The sequence below is a fragment of the Hakea prostrata genome, chromosome 7, assembly GCF_041222555.1.
Source record: "Hakea prostrata isolate BN-2017 chromosome 7, UWA_Hpros_2, whole genome shotgun sequence".
Taxonomy (NCBI): Eukaryota; Viridiplantae; Streptophyta; class Magnoliopsida; order Proteales; family Proteaceae; genus Hakea; species Hakea prostrata.
In genome coordinates, this window is record NC_142606.1 from 11,841,383 (window position 1) to 11,862,219 (window position 20,837).

Consider the following 20,837-nt stretch of genomic DNA (forward strand, 5'->3'; position numbering starts at 1 on the left):
TTTGCATATTCCAAATCAAAACAATAAAGGAAAACAAATGGATACTTGGGGGTTTTCTTGTCTTTTATGTTTAAATTTATTTTATTTTATTTCTTTATAATGGGTTTAATGGGCTGGTTTGAGTTCAGGCCAAATGGTTCAGGCTAGCGGGCCACACACGGGCTGGCCCAGCCCAGCCCAAACCATTGCGGGCTGAGGTTGTTCAGCCCAAACACATCCATTAAGCTTTGGTTTGGGCCGGTTCGGTCTGGTTTTAACGGTTCGGGTTAGGTTTTGACACACCTAGTCAAATGAAAGAGTACAAGCCCTTATATAAAGGGATATACAATGATTTACCTAAAATACCCTATAGTGAATATTCTAGTCACCAACAGTCACGATGGAATCTTTGTCGAGGTTTGACTTTCTTACTTCGATTATTCTCAGAATCTCATCAATTTTAGTGGGACTCTACGGAAAAACAAGTGAAAATTGGAATAAATAAAACCTTTTAGCTTCAAGGGGAGAAAGCACTTTGGCGATAATTATTACAATGTCAATCTCTTCATCTACGATGATAATTATTCATCTTTCGTTGACTCCATTTTGTTCACTATAAAATCGACCCCTCCCCCCATCATTTAAAATTGTTTTTTAGTGGTCTAGAGAACTTCAAAGTTTTGTTTCGTTTCTTTGGAAGTTGAGCTAAATAAGTAATTAACAATACAAACTTAATCTTGTAAACAAAAGATTTTTTACTATATTCTCCAATCTCTTCTTCCCCTGATAGGCCCCTTCTCCCACGCAACCCATTCATTCATTCGATCGTAGACCCCCAGTGCCCAAACTAATTTTTGTAATCTTACCTACCCTTATCATTTGTCTCTTAATATCTAATGAGAGGCTATTTCGATACTTTGACCTTAGGTTACAATTGTGTTCCATTGACCATTGTGCCAAAGTTCGTCCATCGTTTAAGAATTATCACTATTATTTTATTTAATTATGTCATTTGTTTCTTAGGAAATAAAATCAACAAAACCATGTGAGGAATAATATAGACAATTAAATGGAAACCATTAAGTCACTCTTGTTGAAACATATTTGTCAAATATTCAATATACTAGCAAGACCCTATATTTACGAGGTGAATTATTCATCTTGTATTAACAAGTAACTTTATCCATAAATTAATGAGTCTAATATGACGGTCACCATCAATAAATAATTTATAATTTATAATATTTATAATTATTAATAATTTTACAGGACTATTCAAATGATTTCCTTATAAGTGAATAATTATTATTTTTTTCATTGTCCATTATCTTATGCTCAGGCTTTGGAAAGAAAATCAATATATCTTAAATTATTTAATAAAAAATATATCTTGAATACAATTTATTATTTTATTATAAATGAATGTATTTGTACATGAGAGATTCTCTTATCTAAATTCTTGAATTAGAAATAGTCAACTATATATATTTTTTAATGACAATTATGTATCAAATTATAAATACTTAAAGAAAAATGTACACGTATTTGACCAAAAAAAAAAGAAGTACAAGTATCATGTTTCTTTTAAAATAAAGCAATGTGCAAAAGGATACATCAAATGTTAAATACATTTATACAAATATTATTCAAACAACTAATTTCTTATTCTTATTTTTTTTAATGATAAATTTCACTAAAAGGCAACTACCGTGTACAACACTTGACGAGTAAACTACTCAATAATTAGGATTGAAAAGAGATCATTTTGTAAGACACAATACTGACAACGTCTTGCTAGATAGGGAATTTGCCATAGTATTGACATCCCTTGAAAAATACTCAAAATCACAAACTATAAAATTAGAAAATGGAGTGATGATATCCTCGATAATACCCTGAATATCTATAAACATTTCATCTCTCGTGATTAGAAAGTCCACGACTATTTAAGTGTCAATTCCTATTCAAATCTTAGGCATTAAAGCTGCATATGGGGCCGACCTAATTAAATAGTAGAAGACAATACCCAAACCAATTATAAAAAATAGCATCACATGCAATGAAAACTTGATCAAGAGTAATATTAGGTGAAAACCACATCCCTTAAATGGTTACCACCTTTGTCAACCGAGCACAAGTGAGAGAGGGAGGACTAATGGTTAGTTGTGTGGATTTTACGCATTAAAACATAAGAGAAATGAATATTAGTTAGTTGAGTTGGTTATGTGTATAAAAATATAACAATGCCAAGGTGCAACAGTTCAATTTTGGTGAATTTCGCCCATCTCGGTGGTGGGCAAACCGAAATCCACCATCGAAACCAAATTTCAATATGTCGCTTGAATAATTTTCTGGCGATTCGACGAAATATGGGCGAATATCGTTGATTCTCCATTAAAAATGCAAGCTTGTGTTCGATGACTTATTACAGACCTTACCAACACTGAGAGCTTAAACTCGCACATTTACAAACCTACAGTGGAAAGGAAATTCATGGAAGACGATGAAGCGGCGCTGCAACTGCGACTTTCATGATCCAAATCTCGCGAATTTCGCCTAGTTTACAGTCCAAATCAACGATGAGTGCCATGAGCCATCAACTTTCTAATCTGAAAATAAACATTTCCGCCCTTTCAGTGACGAACGAACATCAGTGAAGAAGATTAAGATGAAGATGAGTATATAATTATTTTTGTATTTTTCTGAATGACTTACGTTTGACATTTGAGCCACACATACGGGCATTTGTAAAACCACAAAAAAAAAAAAAAACCGTAAATACGAGGACATGATTTGACTAGTTAAACCACGTGAGTACATGATTTGACTAATTGAGTTATCTTATCATTTTTTTTAATTTCAAACCGATCATTTTGTAGGAATTGTCTGATTACTTTTTTTTTTTTTAACTTTACTGACTGACGTTTTGTCTGTTTTACATTTTTTCACATTTTCAATGCAAGTATATCCGTATGTGCGAGATTTTGTACTCTGAAGCATGGAAAGTTATTTCGGCGAATTTCTCCAGTTTCGCCCCCTGGAGAAACAAAACCAGGGGGTGAAACGAAATATGCAATATATCGCCCGAAATCTCGTTTTTTTTCGTCGAACCAGCGATTTCCAGCGATTTCCGGCGATAAAAGCACCGTCTCAAGCCAAGTTGCAGGTTGAATACCACCGTCCATGGAGGAAGAAGATGAACAGTAAGACATTTTGAACCGTGAACCACACGTGGAGACCACAAAATTATTTTAAAAAAAAAAATGACATTTCTTACATGATTTGATGAGTGAGAGACATGATTTGACCATTAAACATTACTTTTAATATTTTAAAACGTTTGTGTCAAGTCATCATTAACTTTTGCATATTTATAATATATATTTATGTTATATATTATACATAAAATTGATTATATATGTATATTATATATTATATATGAGTATGATTTGACTAATCACTTTACCATATATTATTTTATATATTTTTTAAATCTGATGTTTGACGTTTTAGGGAAACAATCAATTTACCTGTCAATGTCACTCGTCAGTTATTAAATATTTAAAACTCATAAACTATAGTGTCATATCTCATACATTCATACATTTTTTAACAATTTAAATTTAATATCAATTTAGGGCGATATTTCGCCGTTTGCCACCCGGCTAACCGGGCGAAACGAACGAGATTTCTTTCCTTGCTCTGAAGTGCACAATAGTGTTGCACTATCCAAGAGTAACATGCAATGCAATGAGAACATGACCAATAGTAAAATTATGTGAAAACCACATCTCTTAAATGGTTACCACCTTTATCAACCAAGCACAAGTGAAAGAGGGAGGAATAATGGTTTTTTTTTTTTTTTTTTTTTTTCTTTTTGCGGTTGTAAACAGGAGGAATAATGGTTAATTTTGTGAATTTTATGTATCAAAACATAAGAGTGATGAATTTTAGTTAGTTGAGTGGGTTATGTGTATAAAAATATAGGAGTGCACAATAGTGTCGCACTATTCTAATGAAACTAATATCACATTTATATTGATGTTTATTTGTACATTCTCATTGTCTCAATAATAATAAATACCTATACAATGTGGATGTGCTTATAGCACAATAGTTGTAATCTCATAGGTAGAGGCAGTAAGTCCAAGGAAGTCTTGAGTTTGAACCTCCGTCCCTTCACATCTCCCCCATTTTTCCATTCCTTATGCCTATGGACCCCAATCCTTGTGATTAGTTTAGAAATGACCACAAAATTATCTATACACTATATTATCTTATTTTCTTTCAAATAAATGATTTTCTTTATCAACAATTTTTAAAGTTGTTGTTTGATAATATGACAATAAACTTATATAAATGAATGTTATTTAATACATCTTATATCATAACTTATGTTATGCACATGTAAAAATGACATTCAACAATTATAATAAGTAAATTATGCAAAATAATTACAAGATTTATGTATTTTTGTAAAATTTTTATGCACCAATTTGAGAGACTTAGGTAAATAAAAATATTACACAGTTAAAATAATATATTAACTTATATAAATATTATTAAAAAATGAACGAACATTGGCGTAATGATGGGTGAAACACAGTTGTAACTCAAAGTTCAAGGAATTGAAACAGTTTCAAGTAAAAATTGTTGAGGTAAGACTACATAAGAAAATTGTCCCTTTGAACTTTGCTTATGCGGAAACCTTTGGTATTGAGTATGTATTTTTATAAATGTTATTTAAATATATATTTTTTAAAAATCATTAATACATAATAATACATATTTTTAATGCAAAATAAATGATGCCCAATCAAGTGACTCTTGCTCCCCCAAACATGATAGTGCATGAAAGTAGTGCACTATCGTTATAAAATCAAATTTATCAAAAAAACTTATAGAGTCGCCATATATTTTTTTAGTCACCCACAAATCTTAATATTCACAAAGAGTTGATTGATCAATTCTTAAAATTTGAAAAACTAACGATCTTAATATTTTTAACTCTGGTTAAGCTTTAGTTGTTACAGTGTATGTTCATTATACATGATTTATTTATTATGTTTGAAAGTTATGATATCAGAAACAAGTTGTCTTGAATCTTCTCCTTATATCAATGAAAACTTAGTGGAGTTTCAAACTAAAATTCGAATCACCTACAATCGTTATGGCATTGGTCATCATTCAATTTACTAGTTAAATTATATCACGTGGTAATGTCATTTCACGATCATTTGACTTAGATTGTAATTACAAAACATTTAAATTTTACAAAAAAATAAAACAATTAATTACTCAATGAGTTGATCATTCACATTAGTGTATGCTTCAACTCTTTACTTCATTACAAAGAGGGTCATGCAACTCTAATTTAAAATCTAAGTGGAAGGTCTTTTGTGACATAAGGGAAAGCGAATATATCTTCATCTGCCACACAATTGGAACTTGAGGTCATTGAAAATTCAATATATTTTGCCATTACACTAGGAATTAGTAATTTAGTTGTCAACTCATATTGTAAGGTTGCGATCTTGACCTAAAGGAAAACTTAAATTGACTATGTTGCAACATGTCTGAGGATATCACTTATTTATTAATTAATTGTAATAGTGTTATCTTTAGGTATATTACTATAAATGAAAACATATTGATTGATTATGCGACTAAAGGTTTAGATGAATCATTCCTCACTCAAATTTGTCTCTGCACCAATTTTTTGTTGGATTCCTTTAATTAGTCCATATATATGATTTCCTTGATGAGGCTTACACCTTGACCAATATACATGGCAAAGCTTTAAACATCATCCATTGTTGCTATGTATAGAACTATACTAATAAAAAGTTAGACTTCTCTCTCCATGTCATGTATAATTGAACAACCATTGATTGATTAGTTGACCTCAGTTTCATTTTATGGGAGATGCTCGTGATTATTAAAGACAGGTATTCTAAGGACATGTTGTGGTGCTCCGAGCACCTTGCCCGATCAAATATATATGTGTATGCAGCTTAATTTAGTTCAATGAACTTCTTTCATTAATACATAAAAATGTTATGTACATTTTCAATTAAGGTTAAGATTTTATGTATTATTCAAAAATATGCATCATAATTGTTAGTAATACATCACTTTCAATTTATTTTTATGAATATATGCAGTAATTTGACAGACTTTGAAAAATAAGACAACGAACAATTAAAATAATATATTAAGTAATATAGTTGTTATTCAAATAAGGAAATATCTTGGCGCAACGGTTGGACCATGGTTCGTAGTTCAGGGGTTTGCATCGAAACAGTCTTAAACAAAAATTGTTGGGGTAAGACCACGCAAGAAAATTGCCTCCTCGAACTTTGCTTGTGCGCAATTCTGTGGAACCAAGTTCACCATTTTCTAAATGTTATTCAAATATATAATTTATTAAATTATTAATGCGTAATGATATAAATTTCAAAGCGAAAATGATGATACATAGTCGAGTGGCTTTTGCCCCAAAACATGATAGTGCATGAAAAATATATGCACTATCTTCATAAAAATCAAAATTTTGTTATTCACATTAATGTTGATGCTACATGATTAGACAATGATATATTATTTTATTTTAAACAATAAGTTTTCTTAATAGTGATGTCATATTAACCAATTTTAAATCTTTTAAAAACCCTTTTAATCTTTGGGCAAATTTTATTTTATTTAATTCATTTATTTATTATTATTATTATTACTTTTTTAATCATAATTTATACTATTTTGGAAAGGGTAATTACATAGGATAAATTATGATCTAACCGACTGCAGTTTGTTCATTCCCTTATCGCTCTGTGGGCTCTTTGGGGCTATTACACCACGGTTATACACTCTTCTGAACCTCCCAAGCTTCAGGATGTCATTACATGTTTATATCATGCGATCCATGAATTCACCCCTCCCTCCGCCTCTCATTCACCTAGGAACACTTCCCCACTGTTCAGATGGGAACCTCCACCTCCAGGCAGGATCAAACTAAATGTGGACGGCTCATCTTTTATCAATCCGAAACGCTCGGGCATTGGTGGTCTCGCACGCGACTTTTCTAATCAGGTTGTGTTTGCTTTTGGCCAGGGCACGGGCTGTCAGGACTCCTTCATTGCCGAGGCACTTGCCATTTGTCATGGTCTTTATCTTGCCCTCGACCATCGGATCTCCCATATCCAAGTGGAGAGTGACAATCAATCGCTGATTCTCATTCTTTTGCAGCCTTCATCATGCGGTAGCTGGAAAATCTCACACCTCATCACCGATATCCTCAGGCTTGCAACTTCCTTTCCAGACTGTTCCTTCACCTACATCCCACGCGAAGCCAATTTTGCAGCTTACGCACTTGCTAAATCAACGGCTATCTCACAGGACCGTTTCTTGTACCACTTCTCCCACCCCCCTTTCTTATCTTGGATTTTACTTTTTGACTCTCTAATGTGTAAGATCCCGCGGGGATTTCAGTTACATATATAAAGTTTTTATTTCCTACCAAAAAAAAAAAAAAAAAAGGAAAGGGTAATTACATTATAAATTACATTAAAAAAGTTTGAAGTCCAAAACACATTTATACAAGTGCCATTTAGACATCTCCTTTAGTAAACTCTAAAGTCATCTTATACTCTTTATGTTCATTCACAAATCTTAATGTCTAAGAAACTTGATTGATCAATCCCAAAATTTAAAAAACGAATGACTTTAAGATTATCAATTCTTTTATTATAATGTTTGTTTAGCTAATGATTCAACAAGCCAACGTTGCCCTAGAGAACAGTTCTAATCCTGTCATCATCCAGGTATGTTAGATCCTACTGAAAACTCTAGGGTCTGGGTTTCTCAACAAGCCCATCTAAATCTGCTTTGGACAAAGCTCTATCTTCTAAAGGTCCATGGGCTTTTAAAAATTATGATGTTGCTGCTATGGACTCATACAAAACTATAAACCTTTTTTGCTCAACTTAGGGTGATGTTATTCCAAGATTGGGCAATACCAGTTCTCCTTTAGATTGCTCAAAGTCCTTGTATTGTAGTAGCTTTTTGGACTTTGATATTTATAATCCTTTAGGGCGTGTTTGGTTACATGAGTCTGGAGATTTTAAATATCTAGAGATTTCAAATCTATAGAGTTATAATTTATAAAATTAGATGTTTGGTTGTGGAATGAAATATGTGGATTCATCCTAAAAAACTATTTGAGCGACGTGATTTTTGTGACTGTGCAAATGTATAGTTTTTTCGAAATCTCTGGATTTCACCTCTTACCCATAAATCTAAAGATTCACGTTTTTAGTGTAAAAAGGTAAATCTCTAGATTTCATGAATTTAGAGATTTTTACAACCAAACGGGTATAATTATCAGATTCATGAATCCAGAGATTTCAAATCTCTGGATTCATGTAACCAAACAGGCCCTTAAGCAATATCTTAGGTCATTGTTCACCTGGCTCTTTGGATTTTAATATGGTTGAAAATGATGTTAAATCTGCCTCATTTGTGCAAGATTTGAATGAAGATTTGTCTGCTGGTTCTTATTCTTATAATCCCTGTTCAAAGGCATGTACAACTGAGAATCTTCAATTAATCTCACATAATGGGTCCAAGGAATGCTTGTCTGATGTCTCATTATAATTGCATCACAGTAGCTCAAAAAATAGTTATTGCTACAGCTAAGCACAATGATCAATTTCTTCGCGTGTTACTATTGAAGAGCTACCCTCTTTAGGCTTTGATGCTATTCTCGAAGAAGGTAAAAATAAAAAGGAAATAGGTAGAGGAAATGTGGATCTCATCTCATTTAAAGAAACTCATAATATCTGATATGGTAGTAGCATTTCTGCTCCTCATAAATTGAAGAACCAAGCTAGGAAAGCCCACACTACCATGCAAGTATTTCTTGCAAACTCTTTTAGTGCTCGAAAGAGCAACAAAGTTTTTTTTTTTGGAGAAATGAACTTTCTATATGGGGACATGAATGTTACTAATATAGGTGCTGCCAAATGGATGCGAATCCGAGACCTCCCCATGGGTCGAACCCAAGACTTCTCCACTGAAAAGTATGAGTCTTTACCATTAAACCAACCCTGCATTCGCCTTTTCCACTGCTCAAACATTTTTTTTTTTTTTTTACCATTGGGAAATTGGATTTTTTTTTTTTTTTTTTTTTTGAATCCAAAGACTTTATATATAGGGTGGGGGGAATATTACTAATATAGGTGCCGCCAGATGGATGCGAACCCAAGACCTCCCCGTGGGAAGTTGGGCTTTTAACCACTCTACTAACTTACCTAATATTGGGATCATTCGATTGACATCATTTTGTACTGGGTCCCATCATAACATGGGAATCACCATTTTCCCCTCATATTATTTTCAACAGTATTTGGGTTTATAAAAATAAATTATTAATATAATAATAAGAAAAAGACGTTTTAGGGTTCATTCGCGAGCCCATTATATAGCAGAAAGCGAACTGGAGAAAGCTCTCTGGAAGAACGAAGATTAGAGGGGACTCAGTGGTACGAAGCCTCTCGTTCTTCGCGGCGGTTGCATAATGGCGACTTACAGGGTGAGCATCCGACTATATCCGTTAATGTTGAACGTTTATCTGAAATGTTCAAGATCGAAGTAATGCTTGCAAATAATTGAGCTAGGATTTGCTTCACCTCTCAGCCAGAAAACACTCATAATTTTATTTGATTTGTGTGACTTTTTGTAACATCACAAGTTTTGTTTCTGTCCAGTTTCACCAGTATCAGGTGGTCGGGAGAGCTCTACCCTCCGAGACAGAGGAGCATCCGAAGATCTACAGGATGAAATTATGGGCAACAAACGAGGTTCGTGCCAAATCGAAGTTCTGGTAAGGTTTCTATTCGAAACTCTAAATAAAGTGTTGGATTTCGGTTGCTAATGGTGTTGTTTATACCTGTAGTTCAGGAATATCATCGTTAATTGTGTCGACTGTTACTTTCATATGCTCTTTCAATTTAGGTATTTCTTGAGGAAGCTGAAGAAGGTCAAGAAGAGCAACGGGCAAGTCCTTGCCATCAACGAGGTAAATGCCTTCCCCATACCCTCACTGCTTCGCAATTACTGCTGGGAGCTTGTAGTTGTTCACATGGATTTTGCATTTGGGCTATTTCTTTATCATTTTTATTAGGTGTTGTGGCTTCGTTGTTTTTTTTTTTTTGGTTACTCTATTTTGTTGGGGACATTAAACAGTGGCACACATTTTTGAAACTTTGGTTGCACCTTTTTGACTGATGATGATGACATTGCCTTCCTTCTATAGGAACCAGGACATGATGGTTTTGTTTAGATGTTGGCCTCGGTTGCTTAAGAGAAGAATTTTTCAGACTTTATTTTGCCCTTGTTTAGGTCTTATTTTGGCTGGTGCAGTGGGTCTCCTGTCGATCAAATGTGTTTGATTACTCAAGTGTACTTTCAACCCACATAGAGTTTGTGTGGCAGCCTCAAGGTTTTATAGGTCTTGTCATGTTTTAATCCTGGGAACTCCACTAATTAGTAAAAGTAAATAGAAAAATTGAACAAATATGGATAATTTGTCTATAAGAGGAAAAATTACTTCTTTCTATCCTTCGAGAGTTCAAATACTATCCCCCCCCCCCCCAACCTCCCCAAGTCATGCTGGTAATGGCCCCACTTTTGATTGTAGTATTTGTACACTTTGTCATTTGCTGCTTTCTAATATCTCCATTTCTACTGTCTAGATATTATCCTTGGATCTAAAAAAATATCAACAGTTTGATATGAATAAATTTTCAGTAGCTTATCTCCAAAGTGAGGTATGCTTTTCGGGACATCTAGTTTCAGGTTTTTGATGGAGAATTAGATAATCTAGGTATAACATCACAGAGAGATGGAACATAGTGTCTTTTATGCTTTGCAGCTTTCTCCAAATTGTTCAATTGATACTGTATCTGCTTGCTTTCATATGTCTTAGCATTCATCCAAGTAATTGGTGTGTATCAAAATTAGTACTTAGACAGACTTTTTGGAATATGGAGATTTTGGTGCAGTGGCAAGGTTGTATGCATTATGACCTTTCCCACACCTTACAGTGGCAGAAACCTCTTGTTCTGGGTATATGCCCTGAACAATCTCTATGGGTGATGTGAATAGGGTTGACTCACACCCCCCACCCCGGGCAGCGTTCAGCCGAAACCCTAAGTTGGGCCCAAAACCCATACTTAGGGGGAAGCCTCCTAGGCTGGCCGAACGATAGGGGGCAATTTTGTCCTTATTTCCCCCTAGACTAACTAGTCCTCCAATTTCAGAATGTGTCTTTACTTCATTAATGTTTAATTTCAGCATGAGTCTTTAGTGGTTTTTATTATTTATTTAAATTCCAGCATGTCAATTAGAGTCTTTAGTTAAATAAAATTCAGCATGTGTCATTTAGAGCCTTTAGTTGATTAGGATTTTATTTCAGCATGTGTCAATTAGAGGCCATTAGATATTTTATTGTTTATTTGGTCGGTTGGGATTCAATGTAATGGACTCCGAATCTATAAAGGAATCTCACTTAGGTTTAGAGTCTTTTAGGAGGCCTATTTTTTCTTTGTAACGTTAAGTCTAATTATTGAATAAAATTGAGTTGAGTTAAGGATTGTGCCTTGTTGAGGGGCGCCCAGTTGAGTAATAAGAGTCTTATTCAAGGATCAGCATCTCCATTAAGAATTCTAGCATTCTTCTTCCAATTTCCAGCAGCCATCAACAATCTCAGCAAGCTCCAAGTGAGTACAGCAAGCCCTAACCCTTCTCCCTCCTCCCCCTCTCCATCGCAGGTCATCCATAGCCTTCCCCCTTTGACTACAGCAATCGCTAGCCCCTCCTTCACCTCCCCTAGCCCCCGCAAGCCCCTCCCCTAGCCCCCGCAAGGCCCTCCCCTGTTCTGGTACAGCATTCCCAGCCCCTCTTCTTGCTGCTGTGATCTGGCAGCAACCTTTTCCCAACCTCCACGACATTCCGGCCCCTTCCCCTACCCCCTACGACTCCTCTAGCCCTTCCCCTACCCCTCCCTACAGTACGGTATGCCCCCTTTTCTCTCTCTAGACCCTAGGCCCTCTCTCTGTATCTCTTCTTCCTCGCGGGTGAACCAGAAAAACAGAAAAGAAGAAATTAACAGGAAAAAAAATAAAGAAAAAAAATAAAGAAAAAAAAAAAAATGAAGAAAGAAAAGAAAAAGAAAGAAGAAAAGACAACACAGAGTCATTCCTAAGCCCCTCCAAACCCCAACTGCAGGCTTCCTTTTCCCTTCCCATCTTTCCTAGTGTTATTTTGGATTTCCTAGTACCAAGTAAAGGATCACATCTTGGGTTTTGACAAAACCCTAAAATTTTCCCTTTTTACAAGTTCTCCCAACCCATTCGCTTTGTGATAATAGAACATTCCCACATTAACTTAGATTGATTCTTTTCACTCCATGTCCCTCCTGATAGATTCTAAAAACTTTCTTACCCATAGGCATCCCATAATATTTTTAAGTCATTTGCTGAAAGATTCTGGGCAACCCTTAATTTTAGGGAAACCATAAAAAACTGTAAACCCCAAAGTTGGGTTTCACATCAATAGTTTTGCATGGTGAGCCAGCCCTCCTTGTAGTTTAGGGCATCGACTTCCTGCATTTAGGGAGTTAGAACTTGGTCCACTACACAAATTGGGAGAGGAACTGAGCCCCAAGAGTAAGTTTTTGTAGAATTGATTTCTATGGCAATAGTGAAGCCTATACTAAAAAAAATACTAATCTGTCATTGAAAGTCTTTGAACTTATCTTGTCATATTCTATTCAAACAGTCTATCCCCATTCAGAGCTTTCTAGTCGCTGAAGATATCACTGATACTTACAGTGGGCGTTGCCTTTATTCTCTTATTGGTAAACCATGTGAGGAGAAAAGCTGATATACTGGGTGTGATGAGATTCGCGTATCATGGACATGCATATTTCTTCGGTTTTCCTTATTACTGTGTCCATTATATGCATAGATATATTTTCTGAATTGTGTGGTTATCAGAAGATCCTAATCTTCAATGCATATTCCCATTTACCTTTTTTAAGTCTCTTTATTTTAGGTAATAGTGGTTTTCTTGTTTGTTTGTTTACAACTACAGATTTTTGAGAAAAACCCAACGAAGGTAAAGAATTATGGGATTTGGTTACGGTACCAAAGTCGGACTGGGTATCACAATATGTACAAGGAATACCGAGATACCACCCTTAATGGTGCGGTTGAGCAGATGTACACCGAGATGGCTTCTCGCCACAGGGTAAGGTTTCCTTGCATCCAGATAATCAAAACTGCTACTGTCCCAGCAAGTCTTTGCAAGAGAGATAATACAAAGCAGTTCCACAATGCCAAAATTAAATTCCCTCTGGTGTTCAAGAAGGTTAGGCCGCCAACTAGGAAGCTGAAGACGACATACAAGGCATCAAAACCAAATCTGTTTGTGTAAGGAGATGGGATCTTGCACTTCCAGAAGTTTTGTATTGTTGGCATTTGAATTCTTTTAACGTTACTGGTTTATGTTTTTTCTTTGAATTTTGTCATTGATGTGCTTTTAAGCCATTTGAGTACACATAATTTCATCGGATAGTTTAGATTGGTGGCCTCTTTGATTTCTTTGGCTTGTTGAATTGTTGTATCTTTTTCTTTATGCGACTGACTACGATGAAGTCCTCTCCCTGTAATTCTTGACATCCCAAGTGAAGGTGCCGTAGATCTGTGATTGGTTTTAGTAATCCAAATTGGGATTGATGGTTTATTTGGATTCTACAATACGAACGACGAAGCAAATAGAGACAGCGCGTGCAGTTAGATCTTTATGTTAGGCAGATATTTGGGGGTATGGGTTGTTACTCTGGGAGACTGGAGGTTTTTCGGAATTTGTATTTCATTGCCCATGATAGTTTAATGCTAATGTGACTCATCGTTATCTTTCTAAAGCCCATTTTGATCCTAGGCTGTACGACACCATGATATCCATCACAGGCTAGAATTCTTAAAAAGGAAATAACTGTTGCAGCAGATGTAGCCGTTATCAATTCCAGAGGAGTACTTGTGATTTTAAGGGATTTACAAGGTACGAGAAATATATTACATCATTTAAAAAGCACAGCAGCTAATGTAGAGAACAGTAGCACACTATTGAGCTCATCTAAACTAATGTAGAGAACTGTAACACACTATTGAGCTCATCTAAAGAACTGCCTTGTGGAAAAGCCCTAAGAAAGAGATCAATATAACCGAAAGACTAGAAGAGAAGTAAAATCCAACTTACGAGCAGTGGTAGGTCCCTGTTTCAGCATAATCAGGTGCTAGTAACCCTCGAGAAACCTGAAGAATGGTTTACAAGAGAGAACTGGTATCCACTTGATGACCCAACCAATAGGCCAAGATAAAGCTGCAGTCCCAACAGATGCACCCCACTGCCCCCAAGTTAAAGTTAATCTCTCTTTGTTTGCATGCCCTTTGTTAAATTCTACCATCACTAGTTGAATAACAAGTGCCATTCCTACTACCCCGATAAACATTGGGTTCTTATGTATCCCCCCAAATATGTTCCTCTTCTCTAACTTCCTTGCATTGAGCACATTGAAGACTTGGCAAAGGACAAAGGTATTGAATATGAAGACATCCTTGATCCTCTCTTCTACACCAATTAGCGCAGCTCCCTGATACTGTAGAATGAGCAAGATTGTTACCTGATATGAGGCTGGAATAATGAGGTTCCTCCACATGACCTTGGTTACGAGTGGTTCAGTCCTATCAACAGGTGGTTTCTTCAGGAGCTCCTGGGTCGGATACTCTGCAGCCAGAGCCAAAGTTCCCAATGTATCTCTTAGCAAATTCACCCACAATAGCTGGGCTGCTGTTAATGGGCTGCTTTTTGAGGAAACTGCGGCAACAAAGTTGATCACAATAGCAGCAACAATCATTGTGAGCTGAAACTGGATAATCTTTTGAACGTTGCGGTAGATACATCTACCATGCTTTATAATTGTGACTACAGAGTTGAAGTTATCATCCAAGATGACAATGTCAGAGCTCTCCTTTGACACTTGTGTGCTCTGAGATCCCATATAAATCCCAATGTCTGCTTCTTTTAGTGCAGCTGCATCATCAATGCCATTACCAGTAACTGCCACGACATGACCTCTCTCTTTCAGGCACTGTACCATTAACTGTTTGTCCGAGGGGGAAGCTCTAGCCATGACCCGAATCTTTTCAGCTTTCTCCAGCAACTCTTCTCCGGAGCAGTTTCGAAACTCTTCACCTTCCATGACTGCTCCATTATTCAAGTCTTCAACTGGTCCAAGTATTCCACAATCAATGGCTATAGCTTTTGCAGTGAAAACATTGTCGCCGGTTATCATTTTGATGTTAACACCTGCCTCGCTGCAAGCTTTCACTGCCTCCTTTACCTGAGGCTGACATGAGCCCTCCAAACCCACTAGCCCCAACAAGGTCAATCCATCTTCTTCAAGCTTGTTGACTGCATTTCTGATTTCTTCCTCTGAGATGGGTTTGTAGGCAAAAGCAATGCATTGAAGGCTCCTGGCTGCCATACTCTCAATAATTTGCTCAAACTGCATCCTTGCACCTTGATGGATAGGTTTTCCAGTCCCTGTTCTGACGAAGTAGCTTGAACAAATAGCAAGTATAATCTCCGCTCCTCCCTTACAGTGCACACGGATTGCCATCTTGCCATTCTCTCTCATCAGCACTTCACTCCGCTTCTTCTCTGAATCGAAGTCTTTGACATGGAGTAACCTGCAACTCTGCTTCACCTTGTTTACATTTATACCCAAATTCAACTCAGCCCACTCGAGGATGGCTTTCTCAGTTGGGTTGCCCGAAAACTCAGGCTCAGATCCTGAGCTAGACCTATAATCGCTTCCAGTTGTGTTCAAAGCAGCTCCCTCTTGCAGCAATTGTGGGACTTCGGGCTCTATTTGCTTGGAGTCACCATCGGTAATTGCTTCTTCACCAACCCAAAACTCGGTGACCATGATCTGGTTCAATGTGAGGATACCAGTTTTACCAGCACAGATGGTAGTGACAGAACTCATGGCCTCACAAGCTGAAGGTTTGCAGAACACAGTATGATTAGCCATAATTCTCTTCAGAGAGCATACCAGAGTGAGAGGGACAACCAACGGCAACCCTTCTGGGATGGTCACCATAACAATTGTGTCAGCAGTAGAGACAATGTCTACGAGAGCTTTCGCCAGAAAATTGAGTTGGGTCCTTCCAGGAGTCCCTTTTTCGTCATGTATGTATCGACAGAGGTATTTGATTAATTTCACAACAAGAACAATGAAGGCAACAAACAGGGTACTCTTCTCTACATAGGAAGTAAAGTTGCCGAGACAGGTTTGTAATGGGGTTTGCTTCTCTCGGTTACTGTTTGTTGAACTCATCATCCCTCTCCATGAAGTGTTAACGCCGACAGAAGTGACGAGCATTCGGCCGTAACCATCAACCAATTTTGATCCAGAAATCATGAAAGGATTTTGGTCACGGTTGATGTCCACAGGGCGGGTGTCCCTTGTTATGCTCGATTCTTCCACTTTCATGGAGTGGTCATCTAAGAACAAGCCGTCCGCCGGAATCTGATTGCCGATACTCAGAAAGACAATCTCTCCGACGACGACTTCAGAAATGGAGATCTGTTGCCGCCGTCCGTCTCTGATAACATCAACTTTGATATCGTTTCGTTTCTCAGAGAGCTCATCAAGGAGTCTCGATGTCTTGAAGTAAATGGTTGCAGATGCGAGAACGAAAAGGAGGACAGCAAGAGATATACTCCCACCATCATAGCACCCATCTTTAAGCCCATACTGTTTGATGCCAAAACCAAGAGACACAGCAATTCGTAACAGAAGAAAGAGAATTGTGGTTTCCTTGAACCTTTCCAAGACAAAATGGAAGAACCCTTTTGCAGGCGGCTTTGGGTAAGTATTAGAACCAAATGTAACTCTTCGTTCAGTAATGTGTTCAGTGCTATCATGGATTCCTTTCTTGATATCAACTCTGAGAGCAGCGGCAACCCCATCAATACCACCAAGCTGATGAATTAGTTCCAACTTCTTCTCCTTTACAGCGGCAACTAGGGTATTGTGGTTGAAGTCAGAGGAGACAGGTAGAGATTCAGTGGGGTCAATTTCAATAGCGGTGTAAGAAGGGGAATGGGAGAGACGGTTCAGAATCTGAGTCTTCGCAGCACGAATACGAAAAGAAAGGAGGGCTCGTCGAGTGAAAGAGATAACTGTGAAACCCAATCGCCATCTCTGTTGATTTCTCCTCTTTACAAGTGGAAAGCGAAGAGCTCGAATGGAGTAGATGGCTTTGAGCAAGAAGCGCCATCTCTGTTGAGGTTTGGTAAGGGTGACAGTGGCTACCTCGAGAAAGAGGTTACCAACTAAATCATGGTGAGAAGCAGAAGCAGAAGAAGCAGAAGCAGACATCTCAACAAACGAACTCAAATTAATGGTGCGACAACAAACAAATGAAAAATTTGTACATCCATTCTCAACCATAACTAAAATTTACTAATAAAAGAAAAGAATCCATCCACTGAAAAAAATCTGATAAGAATCCGCGTGGACCCAGAGAAATTTGCACGGCAACTACAGAGTCGATAAAAATGGCGATGGGACGACGAAATTTTCAGTGCCAAATCCATAGTTATCCTTAAACTTATTGAGTTATTGTTATTTACAGTTAAACCCTTAAGCTTACTTCTTTTGGTAATCTACTGGGAGCTTACTCTTTAGTCTTTACTCTTTACCCAAAATAATAAAACAAAAAACTGGGGAATTCACATTTCTATATTTTCTTTCTCTGTAATTCCCTCATAAGATTGTGCCATGTGGCATTTAAGTAGTTTAAAGGTTATTCAATTTAAATTAAATTTAAATTTTATTTAAAATCTAATTTGTTAAGTAACCTTTGGATTACTTAAATGCCACATGGCACAATCCTATGAGGGAATTACAGGAAATTGTAAGGAAGGGAATTACGGAAGATAATCCAAAACATGAAGCTTATTTTAAGTGGGGTTAAACTATGATTGGATGTTGATTTTTTGCATTTGGAAAAAGTATTTATTATTTACAATAAATTTCTTTTGTTCTGTTTGAATGCAAAATGATTTATTTTTCTTTATTTTAATATTATTATCATTTTCTCTCCCTCACATAATGACATTATCTAATCCTTAAGTGTTCTTCCTTAATTCAACTTCTACTTACCTTTTGCCAGAAACCGTCCCTCTCAGTGACCACCACCACCACCTTCTCCTATCGTTGGTAGGAATTACCACGTTTTGTCAAATTGACTGATTTAAATCAAAACTAGACAATGACGAAACCCTGTATTTGATTTTGAGATTGTTTATGAATTAATTTATTGATTTGATCACGAATTTTGCTTTTCAAAACTTAGTGAAAAGAAAAAGAGAGACATAGCAGTGGCACTGTCATAAAATTTATTTGTTCCATGGTGCTTCAGTAGTAATTTTATTGATTCCTCACTCGCTCATGTTCGCTTTGCACCAATAAGGGGATAAAACTTTTTGGGTTTCATTATGTTGGAAGTAAGTTTTAGAGATCAATCAGATGCGGTGTGGCAATTGTGGGGATTTCATCTCCTCAAAGAGGCCGGGTTCTAGATACGAACAATGAAAACATCATTGTTTTATTGCTTGACTCAGACTAGGTAGTAGGTAGCAGGTAGACGAATTGATAAAGAAGAAAAAGATCTATCGGACAAGGGTGGAGACAAGGAAGGCAAAATCATCCTTCCAAGGTTTTAGTTGACGAAAAAGATGGAAGAGAGGGTTAATTGTTTAATTCCAACTCAATCGTCTTTTTTTGATTTCACCCAAATTTGGGCTTTTCATGTGAATTTACATTCAACCAAGGGTGTCTAATTTTTTTTTAAATCATACAAAATGTCTAATTGCAAATGAGAAAAAAGAATCTTAAAAGTTAAATTCGTTCATACTTTGGATTTTTTTTTACTGAAGCGTGGTAAATTAGCTCGCACCAGGCATTTCAATTCCAGAAAAATTAAAGAAAAAAAATTTATGAACAAAATAAGAAGAGAAGATGAACACGGCACCAAAACTATAACTGTAAAAGTTATCGAGAATTTTTGACATTTGAGAATTTGAATCCTCTGGAGACTAAAGTGGATGGTTAACCATTGGAAAGTGACGACTGAGAGCAACTAAGCGTTCTTGAAAAATTTCTAAATGTTGGATTGGATTATGAAAATGTTTTCAAATCGGTATCGATTTATTGATTAAGACAACGAAAAATAAAAAATCGTCTGTCATCGCTTTCAATCGTCGGATTGCCGCAAAGTTCATGGCCGCAGAAGATTAGAATCCAAGGTTGGTGAAAAGTAGGGTTTTTTTTTGAGAGCATAACTTAATTTTTGGAGAAAATGGAACTTTTTATTGAATAAGGTAAAGAAAGAAAGAAAAAATTACAGTCTGTAGAACTTCTTACCATTGATATTGTGGACAACATCGACGGAATAGCATCTACAGAAAATAGTATTTTCTGGACGAAATTTGTATATCTAGCTAAGAAATCAACGCATGTATTAATCTCTGACGGACAAAATTACAAAGATTAAAATTTCTCTTAAACTTCCTAATCTCTATGACCATGACCCTCCAAGATGCAGGATAGATAGGATTGAAAGAGACAATAGAGGTCTTTTTTTTGGGTCAAATTAATGGCGATACTGACATGGAGTTTTACCATATTGTGGCAAGTAAAGAAATAATAATAAAAATAGTTTTATTTTCTTATTGCGACAAATATTAACTAATGCTGAGTTTTTTTAGTGTAATAAATTGTGTTTGAGTCTCATACCAAAACACCATTTGTCATGGTTAAGTTTTTTTAAATTTTAAATTTGAGAGGATCAAAATATTTTTTAAGTTGTTTAATAATCAAAACAACCTCCTCTATACCAAGGAACGAAATCTCACTGAGATTCATCGAGATTTTGCAGACATTTTAGGGAGGTGCAGAGTCGCAGACTTTCATTTGCTTGGCCGACGCCGGTCATCCCAAGTTCCCAACTTTCTTCTTCTTTCAGATGGAGGCTACACGAAGAACACTACCACCAGCGTTTCTCAGAAAAGTTTTAATAAATCCTTTCTCAAAACAACTTATTTTACTTAGTTAATTGATCCGGTAGAACTTTTCTTTCTGTGAAATTGAAATCATAGATGTTCTTTAACTATTAAACAACAGGTAGCTGTAGAAACAATAGCGACTTTTGCTCTGAGTGAGATTGAAGAACATAAGGTCTCAAGACTCTCAACTCTCAAATACATGCAGCAGATCTCACCGGTACCCCCAAAAGCATTTCAGAAAAAAATACAGGGCAACAATTTCAGAAAAAATTACAAAGAGATGACGATGAAAAGATGATTGGAGTTAGCAGAGATGAAGATTCAAAGATAGCGATTAAGAGATATCGCACCTTGAGTGGTATTGCAAAGTAACGTCGCCCATAGATTTCGGCGATTTTGGTGAAGAATCGCCGATTTTCCGGTGAGATATGCAATAAATCGATTTCATTTCCACTTTTGTTTCGCTCCTCACCGATATACATCCTACTTTCATTCTTATGCCAACAATTCTAATACTAAATGAATTAACTGTAGCTAATGACTTTTGATTCTTAATTTTTTTCTAATGCAATTCCATCTAGTTCGACTTCCATGATTCAATGTCAAACTGTTTAGAAAGACTTCCTTTTAAACTACTTTTGATAGTGACAAACTGACAA

The 20,837-nt window shown here is 36.3% G+C and overlaps 1 protein-coding gene and 1 pseudogene across 1 annotated transcript; one reads left to right on the forward strand and one right to left on the reverse strand.

The window, feature by feature from the left end:
* Nucleotides 1–9,444: 9,444 nt before the first annotated feature.
* LOC149009790 (large ribosomal subunit protein eL20-like) lies at nucleotides 9,445–14,020 on the forward strand. The gene is made up of 4 exons (XM_089161622.1): nucleotides 9,445–9,568; nucleotides 9,744–9,859; nucleotides 9,991–10,054; nucleotides 13,132–14,020. Exons 1-4 carry the CDS (start codon nucleotides 9,554–9,556, stop codon nucleotides 13,471–13,473), a joined length of 537 nt encoding a protein of 178 aa, XP_089017748.1. The 5' UTR covers nucleotides 9,445–9,553; the 3' UTR covers nucleotides 13,474–14,020.
* Nucleotides 14,017–17,664, reverse strand: LOC149009791 (calcium-transporting ATPase 12, plasma membrane-type pseudogene; annotated as a pseudogene).
* Nucleotides 17,665–20,837: the final 3,173 nt, after the last annotated feature.

Excerpts from the sequence above, each read along its gene's own strand:
- LOC149009790 (XM_089161622.1), top strand. Across the intron at positions 9,860-9,990 it reads CGTGCCAAATCGAAGTTCTG|GTATTTCTTGAGGAAGCTGA; the intron begins GTAAGGTTTCTA and ends CTTTCAATTTAG. Across the intron at positions 10,055-13,131 it reads AAGTCCTTGCCATCAACGAG|ATTTTTGAGAAAAACCCAAC; the intron begins GTAAATGCCTTC and ends TTACAACTACAG.